General features: G+C 47.9%; 1 protein-coding gene across 2 annotated transcripts in view; it reads right to left on the bottom strand.

Moving 5' to 3' along the window:
- CAPN15 (calpain 15) overlaps positions 1 to 21728 on the bottom strand; it is a 49354-nt gene that overhangs the window by 15539 nt on the left and 12087 nt on the right. Inside the window, exons 1-2 of one of the 2 annotated variants that reach the window (XM_083152905.1) lie at positions 13689 to 14228; positions 2257 to 3406 (exon numbers count right to left, since the gene is read on the bottom strand). In XM_083152905.1, the coding sequence (XP_083009031.1) occupies positions 2257 to 3406; positions 13689 to 13846 (1308 nt within the window). In that variant the 5' untranslated portion in view covers positions 13847 to 14228. Of the gene's footprint in view, positions 1 to 2256; positions 3407 to 13688; positions 14229 to 21728 lie in introns of those variants that run through there. The other variant, XM_083152906.1, reaches the window with a different exon arrangement.

The following is a 21728-nucleotide window of genomic DNA, read 5'->3' as shown; positions in this document are numbered from 1 at the left end:
ATCTACGCACTTTAAGTGGACGCAGAAACTTGCATATTCATGCCATACATCTACATATATAAAAGGCTAAATACTCCTCACCTCTGAGGTGAAGGACCGCCAGGGACCACTAGAGGCCATTTGACAGACCAAATTACTCCTTAACAGAAAGTGAAAGCAAAATGATCTGTTTCAAACTTGTCGGATAGGTTAGATCTAAATTCCAGTGGGCTAAAGGACCTTTTCATGCACAGGGGGAGGAGCAAGGCCTCCATGCCACCACTGGTTACCTCTAGTAACCAGGTGGCGAAGTGGAGCAAGCCATGGTGCCCGAAGCGTGGCGATCGAAGCAAGCCCGCAATGGTGCATTTGGGTCTCTTGTTCCGACCTTGCCCCTCTCCTTCCCTGTCATGTGAGCAGCTTATCCCAATGTTCCCATGGTGCAGTAGAGACCTGAAGTATTGGGAGTCTTCTTTGGGTGTCGGATGACTCGCAGTCAGGGTCTCGATGTTCAGTTCAACTGCCCGACAGTCGCAATTCTGACCAACAGGGGCTAATCTCCCTAGTGGGATCCAAGACCGAGGGGGGCTTTTTTGCTCTACCTACCCTACCCTTACCACCAACCAACCAACCCGGGAAATTATGTTGGTGTGAATTGGGTACTACAAAGCGCAGCGGGGATTAGGACTTCTCCCCACCTTAAATAAATATATGGCGCCTGCAACTTCTCCCCTTCTAAAGTGGTTACCCAGCAGGTTTATAGTTCTGTGATAACCATGCCTGCTCTTACGTGCTCATGTTTGACCTGACACTGTGTATTTAGAAGGCTCGGCGTTTACCGTTTATAGGTTTTGAAAGTTCTATTTTTAGCTTCTCCGTTTATCAAACCGTGGAGAGATAAAATACCAATCAGTAATCTCCTAACTGCCATTTATCAAACACAACAGTGGCAGGTGTATTGCGCCTGGCGAAGTGATAAAGTGGAAGGTGATAACACACCAGCCAATCAGTTCCCAACTGTCATTTGTTTCAAGCCCAGCCTGCAAATGATAGATAGGAGCTGGTTGGCTGGTGCATTATCACCTCCCCAGGCTTAGTGCATCTGTCCCAGAGCCTGTTAGGAGCTTATGGGTTTGTACTTCCTCTCTCTCCAAGGTGTAATACATGACTCCCTATAGGAATACCAAATTTTAGGTTGTGGCCTATATGTCTGAGCACTTAATTCTGTGCATCGGAAGATGCCCCCCCCCCCCCCCCCCCCCAAGACTTTCTCCATTTTCTCTTCTGTTTTTAAATAAAACTACAAATGTATTAAAAAAAAAAAAATCATTGATGTATATTTAATTACATCTTACTGTTATCCAGTCAAAGGGGTGAACTGTGCGTGACGTACTGTTCCAGCAATGACATCGCGCCCACGGTGATGTTGGCACTATAGTCACTGTGTGCAGCGCGGCGGCCTATCGTATAGAAATTAATTCCCCCCAAAGACCTCGCTCATCAGTTCTGGATAAAATAGTTACATTTACTTGCCATTGAATAGATTACAGATGATATCTAGAGATGTGCAGATCTAGATTTACTCAGATTTACCCGGATTTCAAAACGGGATCTTATTGGCTATCAGCTGTCACATGTTTTGGCTCCAAAACATGTCACAGACGAATAGCATATAAGATCCCATTTTGAGATGCAGGTAAATCCAGATCTGCACATCTGTAGATAAAACTGATAAAAAGTTAGGTACTTGGACACAGTAATATTACCCTATTCCCGAAGAAATAGTAATGCTAGAATATGGGATTCAACAAAGAGAGTTGGAAGTAGGATGAACGAGGGATCAGAGAGTATTAATATCATTGTTAATGCCAGTAAGGGTAACAGGGAAGTATTGGGCAGAGTAATCAATGGGAACATGCCAAGACAAATAATTGTTTTAAATAAAGAATGGATGAGTAAGTGATCTAACAAACTGTCACAATGGCCTATGTACACTAGCCTGATGGTTGGTGTTTATCACCGATGGTCACTAATCTGTGTATGCGTACTTTGCGAGGACGGTCACAGTGCCCCTAAGATGCAGCATGAGAAACAGGGGAAGGGCTGGGCATGGCAAGTGTTTCACAATAAGGGGCTCTCCAGGACATTTTGTAGGCAAGCCATGGTCTTGGTTTTACCAACAATTTTACCAAGCCTATAATGATGAAGAAAGCAGCATAGGAGGTAATAAAAGCATTTGGTCTGCCCCTTAGTATGGGTTAGTAAGAACCAGCTCACCTCTTGACAAAAGCTGACAATGTTCTCCCAAAGTTCCTTGGCTTCTCCTTCATCCGTCTGCCGTTTGGTCTCGGCCCGGACACTCTCTCTCCGCCGGAGCATCCGTGTCCTCTGCTTACGGTGCTGTGCGAGGTAGCCCTGCGGTGTGTGGCAGGCTACACAGTTTGTAGAATGAGTTTCATTTAGGAGGGTACAAGCTGGGCAGGACCACTCTACCCTACGGGGAGCAGGCACGGGGAGTACTGGTGTGCTGGAGGGCGACGGTAGGACCTCAGTTACAGTTGGGCCATTCTCTCTCTCACTTTCCCGTACTGTCCCACATACTCGGCATCTGCTGGTGCTGCCAAGGTTGCGCAAAGTGCATTTCCCACACTGCCAGCTGGTGTCTGGACTTTGTAGCTCAGTAGAGGTTGGTGTAGCATCAGATGCCATTACTTCTTCTTCCAAGACGCTCAAGCGTTTAGGAAGCCGATTTGGAGCAGGAGGAGGAGAGAGCGGATTATCCGGTGCCACTTCCCTTCTACTTCTGGGAACAGGAATATTATGTGGACCGGGTGATAGTGGCAGCGGAGGAAGAGGTCGTGCGGGGTCTGGCTCACGGAGAGGAACAGTTGCTTGTTCATCTGTGCCTTGAAAGGCAGCAGGTGGTGGGACAATTTCTGGGACCACCAATGCCTCTGGGGGTATTTTGGGCAAGGACAATTTACGTGGGCCACCACATGCTGAGCAGGAGTTGGATACCGGTGTGTTATGTAGAGTGCAACGAGGACAGCTCCACCCTGCACTTGTTGCAGGCGGGAGACTAGAGGCTTTCATGTCCTCCACCTCCGACTCCTGGACGGGGGATACGGCTTCCTCGTGTGGTGTGCTCGGGATGCCATTGGAAACAGGCGGAGGTGGCAAGAACCCACAAAGCTGACAGCCCGTAAGAGGAGGTGAAGGGTTGGTGGGAGTAAGATTGGAGAAGGTGCAGCGGCTGCAAGACCAACGTTGTTCCGCAGAGCTCAGGCGCAGGATGTGGTTGAGGTCCGGCAGGTGGCGCGGAGCTTCACAGATGGAGCAGTGTCGCTGCCCATGGGGATTCAGGAAGGTACAGCGGCAGCACGACCACTGTCCACAAGCAGAGGGGGCAGCCATGTGGACCGGAAGCCTACAGGAGAAGAGACAAAAGTGGCTTTGGTTAACGACAAAAAAAAGGTGCATTGCAGACATTCATCCAAGCTGCAGTAGTCTGCTAGACCCAAGTGCCAGTGGTCTAACCCACTAACGCAGGCCAAACAGCAAATCCCAAGCAGATCCCAGTTACCCACTTCTGCTGCCCAAATGCAGAGACCAGAAAGCAGTCAGCTATTAGACCTTTGCTCAGGAGTTCATCAGACTGTGCTGCGGATCTGCCAGGTGCAATGGGGGCTACATACAGTGATGGGAATTATCATATGACTTTGTTTTTCAGATCTCCCTCCCCGCTAAAGTGTGACCTAACAGGATGGGATATTGATCAGACACGACAAGCCCACACATGGTAGGTCGTCTGCAATCACACTCCATGCCGGCTACGTTACAGTGTGTGTGTGTGTAGAAACAAGGATGAGGAGCAATCATAGGCCGTCATAGATTTAAATCACGTGATGAACAAACTTGTTATTCAAATGAGTCAATTAGGACAATGGAGGAAGTGCAGGAAAGCTAAAAAATAATGCAAATGTATTTAATTAAAAGCTGCAGCAGGGAGTGTACAGGCCTAAATGGACTAATGTTTTATTGGAGAAGTACATTACCATGACAAATTGCCTAATCATCCGTTTTAGTGATGCAGACTAATAATACAGGATATTTAAGTTATAGTGACGCTTTCTGTTCTTAGTTTGGATTTAATTCAAAAGCAGAAATGGATCTGGAACAAGTTAACGTAAGAGTGATTAAGTAGGTAAGTAAAACGTGCTGCTGCATGCCGTACTACAATACATTGTCATGTCTACCGGTACAGCTAGAAAACCCAGACGGACAACGACCGCATCCGTCTATGGCCAGAAACTGTATGTGCTCTGTGCCTGCCACCCGTTCTGGTCAGGTGACTGGATTGTTCCAAGTTTGGATTGGTGTACCTACAGCTATGGCAGAAAGGGTGAATAGAATTCCAACATACGCATTAAGAATTTGTGTGATAACACGAATACACCTAGATCAGGCATGGCCAAACTATGGCCCTCCAGCCGCTGTGAAACTACATGTCCCATCATTCCTTGCCCCAGTTTTTCTATTAGGGAATGCTAAAATTATGGCAAGGCATGCTGGGATGTGTAGTTTCACAACAGCTGGAGGGCCACAGTTTGGCCATGCGTGTAGGGAAAGTGGATAACAGTCTCTCAGAAACAAGTAGCCAGAAGACACTGGAACTGGATTACTGCTGGGGATATTTGTGCTCACCAGTGTCATACGTTTCACCAATAAGGTGATGGTGACTTAATTTGTCCAATACCAAGGGTTCGGGTATACGGTGCCCTACCGCAGAGAAATCCCGCCCAGTGTAAGCCTGTGATTTGCCTTGCGTGGCTTGCAAAGAGTAGCTGGATCAGGGATTCGCCTGCAAATCCGCTCACCATCGAATGAGTTCCCCAGTGTGTGCATAGCCCAGGACTTCCTGGACGGCTGCAATAGAAACAGTCGGATCAAGGCCGGAGCGGACATCACACACCTTCCCATCAAATGCCTGCGTTTTCCCTGACACTCCCAGAAATCGTACGGTTACCAAACACCGTCTTTCTGTCAATCACCTTGCTATCGGCCAGCGGTTAAAAAGAGTAGCAGGCATTTACCGCAGGACGGCCTCGTGCATGCGTACTACAATGCTGCAAAAGATGGATGCAGCTTTGCAAACAGTAGAATGTACACATTCAGGGGCCGATTCGTATTCGGCTACAGCCATGATGGTCAGGTTGGAACATGCGCATGTCTTTGCATGCGCAAACCCCGGCTCCAAATAGCTTCAGCAAGTTACACACTCGCCGGGCCGCTCGTTACGGGGAGGAAGGGCCGAAGGCGGAAACGGGGGGGGGGGACGGACGGACGACTCCTAGCGTTTTATGGGCGTCCCCCTGGGAATGCGCGTGGGCTGATGCCAGTCACGTGACATCAGAGCCTGCCCCCTCTTTGGCAAACACCAACGGAAATAAAAGTCAGTTCAGTTGTATTTCCGAAGGGGAGAGAAAACATTCGATGGTCAGCGACCGATCATATTCAGCGGGGGAGAGCTGAGGTTCAGCGGGGGAGAGCGGAGGTTCAGTGGGGGAGAGCGGAGGTTCAGCGGGGGAGAGCGGAGGTTCAGCCGGGCGGCGTTTCAGGGCTTGCTAAGCTCTGAACAACAATCACGCCATTAGGTGCAGGGGAAACGACAATTGGCCTTAAACTCTGCATCAAAACAAGTGTGCTTGCAGATCAGCCACAAGAGCCAGAGCCCACCTAGGCGGGAGCTGCTGCCGGCACTGCGGATATCACCACAACTGCGGTACCTGATTTCTCCCCGTGCCTCCGTAGCCTGCAAGCAGAACAGAAGTGCTGCAATAATACATGTCCCCCAGGAATCTGTACATCTGTCAGACCAGACTTAGGTCTACAGTCATTAGTCTACATGGGTTTAGGTCGACATGGGTTTAGGGCGACATGAGTTTTTCACAGTTTTTTTTACCCAAATGTCGACACAGTCGACATGGACACAGTTGGAGTTGAACCGCAGCCCCTCGTTTTGCTCGCAATGCTTCGGGCACACTATTTTATTCTCCCACCAAGCCCTAGTGGATGGTAGGGCATGAAATACCGCCTGTCGACTCGGCACATATCAGCTCAAAAAACAGTTAAAAACTCATGTCGACATTGACCCCTGTCGACCTTGGGGCCAGTCGACCTTCTGGGGTCGACCTAATGACTGTCGACCTAAGTGTGGTCTGACAGATGACCGTTTCCCGTCCCCCAGTGTTCAGCGCTACACTAACCTCCTACTGCATGTCTTTATAATAAAAATGTACCTACCCCATCTCCATTACAGGCAGCGGAACCTCCTCCTCTATAATAAAGGCCAGGCCTTAATTACATCTGATACAAGTCGTAGAGCGGAGAATTATTTGCTGTGACATGATCTGCCTGCCCCCATGTATGAATCAATCATTCCACACAATGCGTTTCTGCAACGCAAGTCTGCCAAGCTGTCAGTCACTGAGGTTTTCTTTAATCAGAGAATCATCCCCTCCTAACGTGACATGACAACCCCGCTGCAGAGGAGTGACAAAGCGCTGTGGACATAGTTATACACTAGGGTTGTCTTATGCTTATTCTACAGCGCCGAAAGGCCTTCCATATAGATGTGGGTCAAATTACAGCCCTTTAAATGATGCTTACAATAGAACACAAGCTAGGATTTTGTGCATTCAATGTTTTAACGCAAAGGACAAGTCTGTTCTAAAGCTAAATACCTATGTAATGACGCCAACGCTACCTCAAGTGATCCGTGGTTACGGAGGAAACCAGCTCATTTCTAGAAAGCCACTCTCCCGTGTCAGGTGAGGATGGACAAACTATAAATAAGATGTAAGCTGGGTACACATTACGCCAGCTTGGCGGAGGTGGCCAATTCAGGTTCAGGTAAGCATATACATTTACTGATTGGCCGCTCGATGTGTCATCCTCACATTTGAATTTGCCCGCCCAGATGGGAGGTCAGTCCCTGCAGCCAGTGTGCCGACCCCCGTACACACAGCCAGAAACCCAGATTTATCTGTATATATACCAGGAATTCGGATGTGCTGCAGGGCAGACTAAATACCTAGTCGTTCACAGACATATTTTGTTGTATACACCTGCTGTCCTGCTTGCATTATATCTGCTGTTTGTTGGAACAGCCGATATATCACCCTGTATGTACCCAGCTTAGCAAGAAGGGTTCTGGCAGGAGAAAGAAGAGGATTATGGGACAGATGCACGAACCATGGCCATCCAGGTTATGACGAACCTTTAAGAATAGATCTATTTATAGGTGCTAGGTAAAAGTCTGTCGCACATTTCCTTCCCTGTCTTTACATCAGAAAATAGAATAAAAACAGGGTAATACTGTATAGCACAATGCCAAGGCTGGATACCTTCTGTGATTTGCTAAAACCTCTCATCCAATGGCAAAGCATGTACATGGGGAAAGGACATGGAACCATTGGTCCTACTCACCACATACAGATGTGTCGCCAAGAAAGACTTTTGCTATTGGCGCTACCAGTATGGCAAATAAAGAGGAGGGGGACCTCAATCCTATGCCCAGCACACCCTGACATATACATACTCACCTCCCAGATACAGAGGGGACATCTATACAGGGCTGGTTGGTGAATAGCACCCAACTAGGCCTTTTATAGCCTTAAGTGGAAGCTGCCATGATAGAGCTAGGCAAACAGTTATTGAAGTTATTGGGGGTGTGGGGGGGGGGGGGTATTGTAGTTGCTATGCTCACAGGTTTGACATTGTCTATTGTTAGTGCCAACTGCAAAAAGTTTTGTTTCTTTGTTATACATATATAGCAGTGGTTCCCAAACTTTCTGGATTCATGGAGCCTAAAGGGGCATTCACACGTAGAGATCTGTGCTAAGCAATTTTGCTGGTGTCAAGATCCCCCATGGAGAGCACATACACACGCAGAGATTTGTGCTAAGTGATTTTGCTAAGCGATTTTTCTAAGCAATTTTGCTTAAGCAAAAAAAGTCAGGGTACACGGAGCAAATTTGTGCTATTTTCTAAGCAATCTGACTAGATTGCTCAGAAAGTAAGCACAGATCTCTCTGTGTGTATACTCCGAGAGATTAAATATCTCTTGCTAACTAAGTCAGTGCATGCAGTCACAATCTAGTCAAATTGCTTAGCAAATGACTGCAAATCTGTCTGTGTGTACAGAATGAGAGATACTGATTGCAATCTCTCATTCTGAACCACTACCCTGCCTTTTTTTGCTTAAGCAAAATTGCTTAGCAAAATCAATTAGCAAAATCACTTAGCACAAATCTCTGAATGTGTATGTGCTCTCCATGGGAGATCTTGACACCAGCAAAATTGCTTAGCAAAATAGCTTAGCAAAATTGCTAAGCACAGATCTCTACGTGTGTATGCCCCTTAATGGTTCAGAATGAGAGATTGTGATCAGTATCTCTCATTCTGTACACACAGAGAGATTTGCAGTCATTTGATAAGCAATCTGACTAGATTTTGACTGCATGCACTGACTTAGTTAGCAAGAGATATTTAATCTCTCGGAGCATACACACGGAGAGATCTGTGCTTACTTTCTAAGCAGATTGCTTAGAAAATAGCAAAAATTTTCTCTGTGTGTACGCCCCTTTAGAAAATAGGGTACTTATGTATTATCTGGGCTCCTATGTTAAATGCACCCCATTTTTTCATACCCCTACTATCCAACTACGCATGGAGTTGACTTTATATAGTGTGGCGAGCGCAGCGAGCCCCGCGAGGGGACACGTCTCATAAGAAAAACGGGAGCCCAGATATTACATAAGTACCGAAAATAGCATTAATTTGCTCCGTGTGTACACCCCTTTAGAGTCAGCGGGATACGATCGTTAGGTTGACCACTAAAGGTCTTCGGTCGACACATGAAATCTGTCAATATGGCTAAGATCGACAGGGACAAAAGGTCGACACAAGTATAAGTCCAGCAGAAAGCACCTTACAAATCAGCAGCAACCAAAACCACCACAATAATCGCACCAAAACCGAGAGATTCTGCTTATGTATTACACTATGAGATGTCAGAAGCAGACTGACCACTATTATGCCAGCTTATGTAGCCTTGTATAAAATACACTGTGTCCTTGTACCAAATAAGAAGAGGAGTTGCAAAATAAAATAAAAATTAAAAAGACACAAAAATACAATAGTATCCACAATAAGAAGCCTTCTGTTTATACAAGAGAGGAGATCATCTGCAGGGGGTACAATGTGCACCCTTATCATCATTATTATTTATGTCTAGTGTCCTTGAGTCTCCGAAATGCACAAACACAGAATGTAGCAGACTAGGGGGCAGATTTATTAAGCTTGGAGAAGGGATAAACTTGAGATAAAGCGGAGAAAAGGTAAAAGGAGATCAAGCACCAGCCAATCAGCTGTGTTTGAAAAAGACAGTTGGGAGTTGATTGGCTGGTGCTTTATCTCCTTTTACCTTTTCTCCGCTTTATCTCCAGTTTATCTCTTCTCCAAGCTTGATAAATCTGCCCCTGAATTTCTAAACTTTTGCTTCCAGCGGGATTACTAGTAGGGTACAATCAGCTACAAAACCATGAGCCCCCCTCTCTGTGCTAATGAGCTGACATCATAGACACAGGTTCCTGACATCACGCACAGACCATGTGCTGGATGATTGGTAACATCCTGTGGAGCATTCTCCTACAGGCACATGTGACTCCTATAAGGTGACTACGGTTACACTGGAATGTAACAAGGTGACTGCAGATGGAGCTATCCGGCTAGTACACCCAGTGTCTGCTCACCTTTCAACTATGATTGTTTCTTTACGTTTCTAAGCCCTGAGGAAATAATCCAGGTATCTTCCTTTTACCACAGCCTTAGCAGTAATCCGAGAACACAAAACGAGGGCGTGGAAGGGCGCAGAGTTCGAGTTTTGACAAACAGCGATTTTATACTAAAGAGGGAGAACGTTTGTTTTTCCCAGGTGGTGGTTCTATTCTGAATAAGAGAACTACACCGCGGTCAGCACCTGACTGGGTGAGTCACATAGTCATGCCCCATAATGCTGATTATGGTATCCTCTAGTGGAGAAGAGACAGTGATACCACTTTTACACCAGAACTGCCAGGTCGCACCCAGGTTTTTGTATTTGGCTCCAACCCGGATGCGACACGGCAGTTGTTCCCTTTTACACCGGCGTCCCCCGGCATTATGCTGGGCGGGCTACGCCAACGAAGGTGGGCTCTGACATCATCTCCAAGCGCTGGGACACGCTGGGGGCAAGCCCAGCACCCAGGAAAGCTGCTGGGCTGCCCCCAGCTTCTGTGCGCCCCCCAGCGTTCTGTGCGGTGAATGGATGCCGCACACAGGCATCCATTCACCTCCTCCCGGCCTCAGCTCCTGTATGCACTGACCGCAGGACGCTGGGCTACCCTATTTGTATGAGCTCCCCTATTACTCATTTACAAGGCTCCTGACCCCGGGGGAAGACACGTGTCCGACCCTGAGCATTTTCCAGGTCGGACACCTGGGGAACAGGACCCGGGTTCTTTTTTTTACCCCATTTACACCAAGCCCCGGCCTGGAGTGGAGTGGCAATAACCCGGGTCGAGGCTCTGGTGTACAAGGGGTATAAGTAGCATGGTAGTCCAGGGTTGGCCAGGCTGCTGAGACACTGCGGCATCTAAGCAGCGATGCTTTGATGCATTGTTTGGGTTGTGTGAGCATTTAATATTGGTGCATGGGTCATATGATGTGACCCCAGGTAATGTGCAGCTACCATGTGACGCTTAAAGCTACACACCACCCTTGTACTGTTCTATAGATATTAGTGTTCCCTGAAAGTTCATTCCAGCACCCTGCACCTTTCAAAACCCATGCAGTTCCTCTTCTTTGCCTAAGATGTCTATCTGCTGTGGTGCTTTTAACAGAGTGTGGTCTGTATATCACTGCTGAGATACAGACCAGTGTGTGCTAGAAGCACCACAGCAGAGGGCGACACCCCAGGCAGGAAAGAGGAACTACACTGGGTTTGATTGAAAGGAGCAGGACAATCAGTTGTGATCAGGTGTAAATCAGAAAAAACGATTGGCTGATGAGCACATCAACTTGCAATTAGGGGCACAGACCCCCCTCTGCAGGGAGGTTAGGGGCGCAGACCCCCCCTCTGCAGGGAGGTTAGGGGCGCAGACCCCCCCTCTGCAGGGAGGTTAGGGGCGCAGACCCCCCCTCTGCAGGGAGGTTAGGGGCGCAGACCCCCCCTCTGCAGGGAGGTTAGGGGCGCAGACCCCCCCCTCTGCAGGGAGGTTAGGGGCGCAGACCCCCCCCCCTCTGCAAGGAGGTTAGGGGCGTAGACCCCCCCCCTCTGCAGGGAGGTTAGGGGGGCAGACCCCCCCCTCTGCAGGAAGGTTAGGGGCGCAGACCCCCCCCTCTGCAGGAAGGTTAGGGGCGCAGACCCCCCCCTCTGCAGGAAGGTTAGGGGCGCAGACCCCCCCCTCTGCAGGAAGGTTAGGGGCGCAGACCCCCCCTCTGCAGGGAGGTTAGGGGCGCAGACCCCCCCTCTGCAGGGAGGTTAGGGGCGCAGACCCCCCCTCTGCAAGGAGGTTAGGGGCGTAGACCCCCCCCTCTGCAGGGAGGTTAGGGGGGCAGACCCCCCCCTCTGCAGGAAGGTTAGGGGCGCAGACCCCCCCCTCTGCATGGAAGTTAGGGGCGCAGACCCCCCCCCACCCTCTGCTGGGAGGTTAGGGGCGCAGACCCCCCCCCACCCTCTGCTGGGAGGTTAGGGGCACAGACCCCCCCACCCTCTGCTGGGAGGTTAGGGGCACAGACCCCCCCTCTGCTGGGAGGTTAGGGGCGCAGACCCCCCCCTCTGCTGGGAGGTTAGGGGCGCAGAACCCCCCCGCCCTCTGCTGGGAGGTTAGGGGCGCAGACCCCCTCTGCTGGGAGGTTAGGGGCACATACCCCCTCTGCTTGGATGACACACTCGGTGCATGCCAGCGCTGTGTGCCTATTAGGCGTCTCTCATACATCAGCGGTAACTCGTGGGGTCCCTGATCCAAGAATTCATTTCCTTTCCTGAAGCAGAACTGAAAATAGCACCGCTGGGACGTTACAATTTCTTCAGGAGCAACAGAAAGGAGGAACTGCTAAAGGTCAAACTTGATTAACCGGTGTCTTTTTTCAACCACAAGAAGTATGTATCATTAAAGCAAGCCCTGTCTAGGATATCATGGTGCGCATCATCCCAGCTTGGAAATGTCAAGACTCAGCTGTTCTGCACCATGCAAGGGAGCTGCCTGTGATAACTGAAGGACAGTGCTCCAGAAATCACAGTATTACCCATCAGCCCACACACAGTGCAAGCTGAACAGCAAAACCTCACAACCAGTGACATCACTGAGGCATAAGGAGGAACCTCATGCCTCAGTGGGGTTTCCAGTGAACTGAACGGCTTATTTTCTGATAAATATGGTCTCTGTCTGCACAAAGGTTGCTTCCAACACATATATGCCATGTGCACAATTTAAACAATATACTTGTGAAACAAAAGGGGGTCGGACAGATCGCAGCCCATTGCTGTAGTTCAATCTAAAGGCGAGTGCAGGAAACATGCACACGGTGATACACGTTGCACCTGTCCCTCCCCGTGTGGTACAGGCTCAGGGGAACTTTCTCCTGACCTAAGCAGTTGTACAGCTCAGTATAATCAGATCTGCAGAGATTACACAGCCAGGGACTAAGAAGGGTTAACACAATACAGCGTTTCGGATCCCAGTATTATATTTCATAACGGTCACACACAACGTAAAAGACAAATGTGCATCTGTGGACATTGTCAATAAAGAAAGAAAAAAAAAACTTTCCAGAATAAATAGCCGTTATATCAAAAGGATAAAAACACAGATCATTTTTTTTCCAAAAAGAATATTTTTTTGAGCGGAGCGGTTTTATCCGTCCTGACCTGTGTAAATGTGACTACTTTTGCTGATGAACATAAGATTGGAAATCACATCCTCGTTAGAAAAGCGAGCGTCATTTAAAAGACATTAAATATTTAAACATCGTTATTGAGCTGCAGCAATTTTACGCAGTGTTTCCTATATTGATCTGTCAATTGCACAACGATAAACCAAGAATAAGTGGAGCGGCCTATTCCAAGCTATGTAGCTTCTCATTTTCCATAGGCGATAGCGGGAACCGAAGACAGACACTGCCCCATCGATGGCACATGGTCAGGACGTTGGGCTAACTCTTGTTCAGGAGTTGGCACTTGGTAGATTGTGTTTTGTTTGCCCAGCCGTCTGTTTAGTACAGACAGTGGTAGTGCCAGCCTATGGTGTGCCACGCGCGGCGTGCTATTCAATAAGGGGACTGTTGTGTATTTCTATGACCCAACGCACGGCCAGATGTGTCTGTGACTTATAAATAGGAGACTGGCACATACAAACAAGCTGTACAGTTCTAATAAGGCACTCCGTGCTTGCCCGCACCTCCCTGGGCAACCCTGTCCCCAAATGACATGACTAAATAGCACAAAGCTACAAACATCAGCAGCACAAACGCTCTACTGTACACATAAAATATTATGCACATATTTATAATACAGATAGTATTACTATATATATATGCCAAGTAGAAAGCGATGCAAAAGCCACACAGCAGTAAAACAGCATGCCACCCGCAACGCCTTTTCTTACCTGTGGGTCCTGTACATTGGAATGACTGTGCCCTGCCACACCGACCCTTGTGCCCCGCTTCTATGCCAGCCCAGGAGGCTGAGTCCAGGGTATGCAGTGCCCATGGAGCCATGGTGCGATTTGCCCTCTGCAGCCAGGGAAGATGCCGAACTCCCCATGTGTACCACTCCTGCCCGATCTCAGGCAACTTATCCCGGGCTAGATCCGAGACAGTCACGCAGGAGGTGCCAGGGGACGTCGGAGGGCATCAGAGAGAGAGAGACAGGGAAAGTGAGAGAGCTACAGCACAAGGGAAGGGAATGAGCGGGGAGAATGGGCACAGCTGTCAGGTGGGAGGGGCACAAGTTGAGTACGGAGGGGAGGGCAGGGTGAAGGAAGGCATGAGATGTCAGGGAATCACCTTTATCAGACAGCCGGAGTGCAGGGGAAAGCAGAGGGAAGAGAGAGAGAGAGAAAAAAAGTGGGAGAAGAAGTGACTACAATGACAATGGAGGATAATAAAGGACACACACTTGACACAATGACACAAGGTGATGGAATCCCAGGATTCTGGGCTTGTTGTACAGCATTCACATGTAATTATGGGACGTGCAGCACGGTTACATCACACTTATGATCAAATAAATGCTGCTAAATATAGAAGTCTATTGGCCACAAAGCAGCCTCTAACAAGGCCATAAAACAACACGACAGTACTTCCTACCGAGGTGACGGGACTCTGACCAGGAAACCACAGCCCTACTAAATCACAGCAACATCAGTATAACACTAAGGTTATCAGGCACATCGGAGAGATTATGCTGTCACAGCCAACCATGCAAGGCTATGGCCCTATGAAGCAGCCATTCAGTTTAATGTTACTCTGGCTAGGCCTACCTGTGCTCTATAGCCTCAAGGCTTCCTGGCTAGCCCCGTGACAGTACCCTAAGGCAGAACATGTGTTGGTGTTTTTCCTCCCACAACTGATGGTCCTGCTCCTTTTAATCAAACACTGTGCAGTTCCTCTTTCCTGCCTGGGGTGCTGCTCTCTGCTCTGGTCCTTCTAGCAGAGTCCGATCTGTACCTCAGTGCTGAGATACACAGCAGACTGTGATAGAAAAGCACCATACAGGGGGATACGGTCGTATTGTTGACAGCACTTAGGTCAACAGTCATTAGGTCGACTCCGTTGAGTCGACAGGTGGGCAGGTCGACAGAGTTCTAGGTCAACAGGTGTCTAGGCCGACATGGGACAAGGTCGACATGGTTTTAAGTTGACATATGCGTTAGGTCAACATGTTTTTTTTCACTACTTTTTGAGCCATGTGCCGACAGGCGGTATTTCATGCACTACCATCCACTAGGGCGTGGTGTGAGAATAAAACAGTGCGCCGAGCGAAGCGAGGCACCGTACCCAAAGCATTGCGAGCGAAGTGTGTGATTCGAGGGGATGTGGTTGACTTCCAACTGTGTCCATGTCAACGGTGTTGACATCTGGGTAAAAAAAACTGTGAAAAAACCCATGTCGACCTAACGCATATGTCGACCTAACGCATATGTCGACCTAACGCATAGGTCGACCTAACGCATAGGTCGACCTTCACCCATGTCAATCTTGAACCCTGTCAACCTTCCCACGTGACTACCCAACGGTGTTGACCTAATAACTGTCGACGAAACGATCCACACCCCAGACAGGAAGGGGAATTGTACGGGACGTGACAGATGCAGGGTGCTAGAATGAACGCTAGCATGCCACTAAGAATTTACCATGAGGCAAATGCGGTGTCAATGATGGAAAATTCATGTCGACCTTGCCATTGTCTACCTATTTCTTGTGTCGACCTTCCAACCCCGTCGACCATTTTCATGCGTCGATCTTCAGTAGTCGACCTAATAGTTTGTTATCTCTTCTATAAAAAGTTCTTTGGCCCCGCTGGAGAACATACGGAATAACTATGTAATAGGATTACCTAATACACACAGATTAGTGCACCAATATGGCGGGATTTCTCTGAACACACAGATTACACATGCGGATTAAGAGACAGATATGAACAAGTGCCGGGAGAGCAGATGTGCTAATACCTAGTATTCTACAGAAACATTGCACCAGTGCAACAACGTAGCATCATCCCGCATAGGAAGGGAGGTGCCAACATAAGTAGGATTAGGGCACAAAGGCTGACAATCTAGCACAAGCGTTGGGTCACTACACTCTGTCTAATGGTTCTGCAAGTTAGAAGTCTGCATACGCTCTGGGGGAAATTTACTAAGATCAGAGTTCTATGTCACATGGGATGTTGCCAAGGGCAACCAATCGGAATCTACTTATTTATTTAACACCTTCTAGAACAGGGCTGGGCAATTGCGGCCCTCCAGATGTTGAGGAACTACACATCCCAGGATGCTTTGCATTAGTTTTGCTATGTGGCCATGCTGAAACTGATGCAAGGCATGTTGGGATGTGTAGTTCCTCAACATCTGGAGGGCCGCAATTGCCCAGCCCTGTTCTAGAAGATAATAGACAGTATCTGATTGGTTGCCCATAGCAACATCCCATCTGAAATGGAATTCCCATCTTAGTAACTGTCTCCCTCTGTCTCTAACAAGCAGGCATGGGAGAAAGGTTTACTGCAGAACGGAATACGCAGCAGACCATTCTGTGTACTCTATATTAGGGACGGGGGACTTCCGGCCCTCCAGCTGTTGTTGAACTACACATCCCAGCATGCCCTGCTACAGTTTTGCTATTTGGCCGTGCTAAAACTGCTGCAGGGCATTCTGGGATTGTAGTTTAAAAACATCTGGAGGGCCGAAGGTTCCCCATCCCTGCTCTATATAATAATGACATGATCTCTAGAGGCCAAAAGTATTAGGGATTATTCCACACTGAATAAAGACAAAACAGTAGGGGCAAGTGGTAAAAGAAGGGTGTGGGTCATTGGGTTGACCGCTGAAGGTTGACAGGCCTTAGGTCGACACCTGGAATAGGTCGAGATGGGTAAGGTCGACAGGGTTGGAAGGACGACACAAGCATTAGGACGACAATCAAAAGGTCAACATGTCGACATAGTCACAGTCAACATGTACCGCTTCGGGCATGGGGCCTCGCTGCGCACTATTCTATTCTCCCTTAACACCGTAGTGGATGGTAGGGCATGGCGGCACATGTCGGTTTTTGGACTGTCGACTGTGCCATTGTTGATTGAATGCTTGTTTCGACCTTCCAACCCTGTCGACCATAGCTATGTCAACCTATTTCAAGTGTCGATCTTCAGTGGTCAACCTAATGACCGTATCCCATAAAAGATTGTACACACACAAACAAGTAATCAGGGTCCCATTACACTAGGGTCCCTATGCCAAGCCTTCGCTGTCTGTGCCTCTTCTACACCCCTGTACAGATCACTCAGAACCTATTCATTGTGAATGTGCTGCTCAGCCGCTAGCGCCGATCAAATGCAATGAGGAGAAGTTGAATAGTTTCTTAGGGGCTAGTTCTCCCCACTGGGACCATATATACGGTAATGCTGCGTTCATCATGTCAGCAATGCGCATAGCGTCGCGCCACACAACCTAGTGCTAAAAGCACAGTGCATGTAGAACTAATTAGAAAATAAAATTGAAAAAAAAAAAAACCCCATGATTAAGTCGTGCGTCAGTTTTACACTGGCAGGAGCAGATGTAGTAACGAGTTTTTGGGAACCGGAGTGAGCGGGGCCTCGGTTCTATCAGCAGAGAGTGGAGTGATGGCAGCTGTGCGACTACATGCACTGCCAATTGGAAGTTTCAGGGGGATTCTGGGAACTTTAAAGACATCTAATTACCAGACACATCTGTACTGGGTCCTCTCTCCTGCAATATACAGACAGACAAGGAGGCTGCGGAGAACAGCAGCGAGGTGAAGGGCTGGAAATGCATGCAGGTGGTAATATCGCAGCATTAACCACAACTACTAGATCGGGCAAACAGAGAACCTGACACAAGCTAACAAAGGCTCACAGAAGCAAGTGTGTGTAATAATACTATGACTGAAACCGGTTTTGCCAGTCTGGTGGCTCTGGAACCCCCTATCGCCTGATCCATCAGAACGAGAATTAATTGGTTAGCAGTCACTGAGCCAGGTACAGCTACGGGCGCTCAGAGATTCATCCCTACTGTAGTCCAGGCATTGCCAACCTTGCTCCTAAACATTTATCTTTACTTTTACTGTTTTTCCACCAAAACCCTGGGTCACACACCTGGGATTTTGGTGAATCTCCTTCCCATGTCCCCGATTCCACTGCCTTGTTTTCCTGGCTTTTTCCCAGGTTGACTCCCCTGGCAGGGGGTCAACGGCTGCCAGCCACCCAGGTCAAAAAAACCAGGTAAGAGCTGTTTCCATGGCTTGTTATCCAGGTTTTACCCACTAAAAACCCTCCTCGAATCCTGGGTCACTAGACCTGGGATTTTTAGCTTGTCACCAGCTCCTCTGACAAAAATCCTGGATTGGTGCGCGTCCACGTGAAAAAAAAAAACAGAATTTTTAATCCAGTGTTAAAGCCGTATATGTGTCTGGTTTTGGTTGATAGATCTACAGTGTCTACATAGACAGTCAATAGATCTACTCAAAAGGGTTGGCATGCAATAGGTCGACAGGTTCAAAATGTCGACATGTTTTTTTTTCTTAAAACCAGCTTCCTCTCAAACGTATGTTTTGTACTGCAGGTGTTTTGTACTAGATCGCATCTAGTTCACGTTGCATGCGATTAGAAGTAGATGCGATCTAGTACATAAGGTACTGCCTGCACATAATGGACACCACAAAAATAATGTTTACAACTCATGTTGATCTTTTCATTTCGACATTTTGATTGATGACCTTTCCATGTCAACCATTAATCTAATAATCCACACCCTTTCTGGTCTGGTTTGAACACAAATCTAGTATTGAATGGTAGAATATGACACCCGACCATTTTTTCCCCAAACGCTGGGAAACAGACAGACCATCGTTACACAAATTGGTTTAACCCATCTGATCTAATTTGTCCAAATAATTCATTTTTTTGCCCATTTTCCAGTGTTTGGGAGCAAATGATTGATTTTTGGACCCACCAGACAGATTTGGCAGATAAATATGTCTGTGTTCTCCATACACACTGCCCAATCCATCGGCACTGACATCACAAATGGGCTGGTGCAATTGCATGAGCCCGCCCACTGAGCTGTCAATCACCGGCAGCTCCCAGCACGGCTGTATGGGAGGTTGGTGGTCCGCCCGCCCACACAGCACGATGTGCCGCTATATGTTTAGTTATATCAGACATCGGCTGTACTGCATAGCTGAAGCAATATATTGGTGAACAACATAGTTTACAGATATATCCATGGTACACACTGGCCGATGGTTCATAGATATATCGGCCGTTCAACTGAACGTCTGATACATCGGCCAGTGTGTACACACCTTTAGTGAGCCTTGAGGGCCGAGGTTGTGAATTCCTGTTCTATATATTACCAACTACTGGCTGATTCACATTTCTACATCTATAGGTGGCGCTGTTACTGCAATCTATTTAACTGGCAGCGCCATTTACAGGGCAGGCAGATGCCACAATTCACACTGAATCGGGTCATTGTAGCCCCTCCCCTCTATACAGCGATTTTGTCACCTCTGACTACCACCAAAACGCACAAAACAGAAGCTACACCCCGCGGCACCGCTCGCTCAGCAGCATGGCATATTGAGGCTACATGAGGACACGTGTGTGTTTGAAAAAGTCACAGGTGTGCTTTATTTCAGTGTATGTGTGACCAAGGTGCCGCAAGCCTTGTCCAGGTATACATCCTATACAAGTACAGGCTACACAATTATCCAGCACTTGTGTAGGAGCTATTGTCACCTGTCAGATATGTGAGGACGTGGCAGGTGTGGCAGCTAATTATTACCCACGGCCAGGATAACAGTGTAACAGTGTCAGCAGTTAGTAAGCAGCTACGGGCCAATCAGCAGCATGGGTTCCCCGACGTGCCAAACTGTTTCTCCTAAGTGGATTTACTCCTACCCATAGACGAGGGGTGTGCGGTTACCGGGTCTCCAGTTACCATGATGTGGCATGTTTAAAATGTGGATGCTTGCAAAATGTCTATGAGGCCCAGTACAAGAATAGTGGAGGAGATTCAATTGTGCTGCGCTCCCCCTGCTCGGTGCGACTGAACCCGCAGATTTCAGACACGTTAAATGGGGTTTAGGTCATTGGGTCGACCACTGAAGGTGTTAGGTTGACACCTGAAATAGGACGACATGACCAAGGTCAACAGGGTCGGAAGGTCTACAAGCACTCACCATGGTTGGGGCACTATTTTATTCTCCGACCACGCCGTAGTGGATGGTAGGGCAAGAAATACCGCCTGTCGACACATGTCGGCTCAAAAAAAACATGAAAAACTCATGTCAATCTTTTGCCTGTCAACCTTCCCATTGTAGACCTAATGCCTGTGTCAACCTTCCCAGCCCTGTTGGCCTTAGCCATGTCGACCTTACGCCTGTCAATCTTCAGTGGCCGACCCAGAGCACATCAACCTAATGACCGTATCCCCGGTAAATGCTAGCGGGCATCTAATCGGAATCAAGAATGATAAATCTCCCATAGATGCCCATTTGTACAGGCACCCGGCACAGTCAGCATTCTAGCAAAGTTGATGCCACGAATAAGGGACCAGGACTGGGAAAATCCCTCCCAGATGTAGGGAAGAGAACATAGGGCAGGATTTGTCAAAGCTTGGAGAGAGATAAAGTAACAAACTATTCGCTCCTGACATTTTTTTTTTATACACAGCATGTAATATGACATTAGGTTGGTACTTTATCTCTCTCCAACATTTGTTCAATATCCCCCATGATATCCTCGCTGAGGGGTAGATGTATGAAGCAGTGACAAGTGATAATGGGGTAGATTTATTAAGCTCGACAAAGTGATAAAGTGTCTGTTTTTTATCACCTGCCAATCAGCTCCTACCTGTAATTTTTCAAACCAAGCCCGTAACTTCACTGTTAGGAGCTGATTGGCCGGCAATAAACACCAGACACTTTATCACTTCCCCGAGCTTAATACATCTACCCCAAATTGCCTGGTACTTTATCACCGGCCAATCAGATCCTGACTGTTACATTACAAGCTGGGTTTAAAAAAGGACAGCTTGGAGCAGATTGGACGGTGATAAAGTACCAGGCACTTTATCACTTCTCCTCCTTATCACCGCTTCATACATCTACCCCAATGTACGGTGCCTCATCATGGGGAGAGTTTCACGTCCTGGACAGAGGAAAACCCAATACTTTGCAATTCTGGAAACCAACCACCAACTCAGAGAACCGGCTGAAGGCAATAGGTGCATTCAGTACAACGTGCACACAAACAGTACACTGGCCCCCTACATGCACCGGAGGACAGCCATTCTGCATGCTGAACCCATGAATATACAACCCAATATATGTTACTGTTTCTCCTATAGCCTTCCTTTTAGTTACCCTTTCATTTAGCTTTTTCTATACCCATCATAAAGAAAAAGTACAAATAAGAAAAGGCATACAATCTAGAAACTCAACAGAAACTAGCAAGATCAGAGAGGCATGAGGCACACAAAACATCTGCCTCTGCTGTGCACAGATATTACCCCTTGCTCTACAGGTGACCGCAGAACAGATGTCCTAATAAGGTTGGCATTGAGTGACAATTGGTGGTGAATATTTACTGTGAGAGGCATCAATCCTCCGGGAGAGGTGTGTAGAAGTTGACCAAACCAGCCAATCAGAATGTGTCATATATCTAGCACAAAATATGACATGACAGTTAGAAGTTGATTGGTTGCTATGAGTGCCTAGGCTTGATACCCTCCCCTGATTTTCCTAGTCAGCCTAGAACCCTTGGTAGCCTTCACTGCACAGTGGCATGGTCCAATGGATGGACGAAGATATAAGGAATCCCCACATCCCCATTCAGCACCTTCTGACTAGTGGCGCTGGCGGATCCTGTATCCGGTAATTGCTATATATACAAACAGCTGCACCGTCCC

The sequence above is a fragment of the Crinia signifera genome, chromosome 7 (assembly GCF_055691185.1).
Source record: "Crinia signifera chromosome 7, ASM5569118v1, whole genome shotgun sequence".
Taxonomy (NCBI): Eukaryota; Metazoa; Chordata; class Amphibia; order Anura; family Myobatrachidae; genus Crinia; species Crinia signifera.
This window is presented reverse-complemented; position numbering and strand designations above follow the sequence as displayed.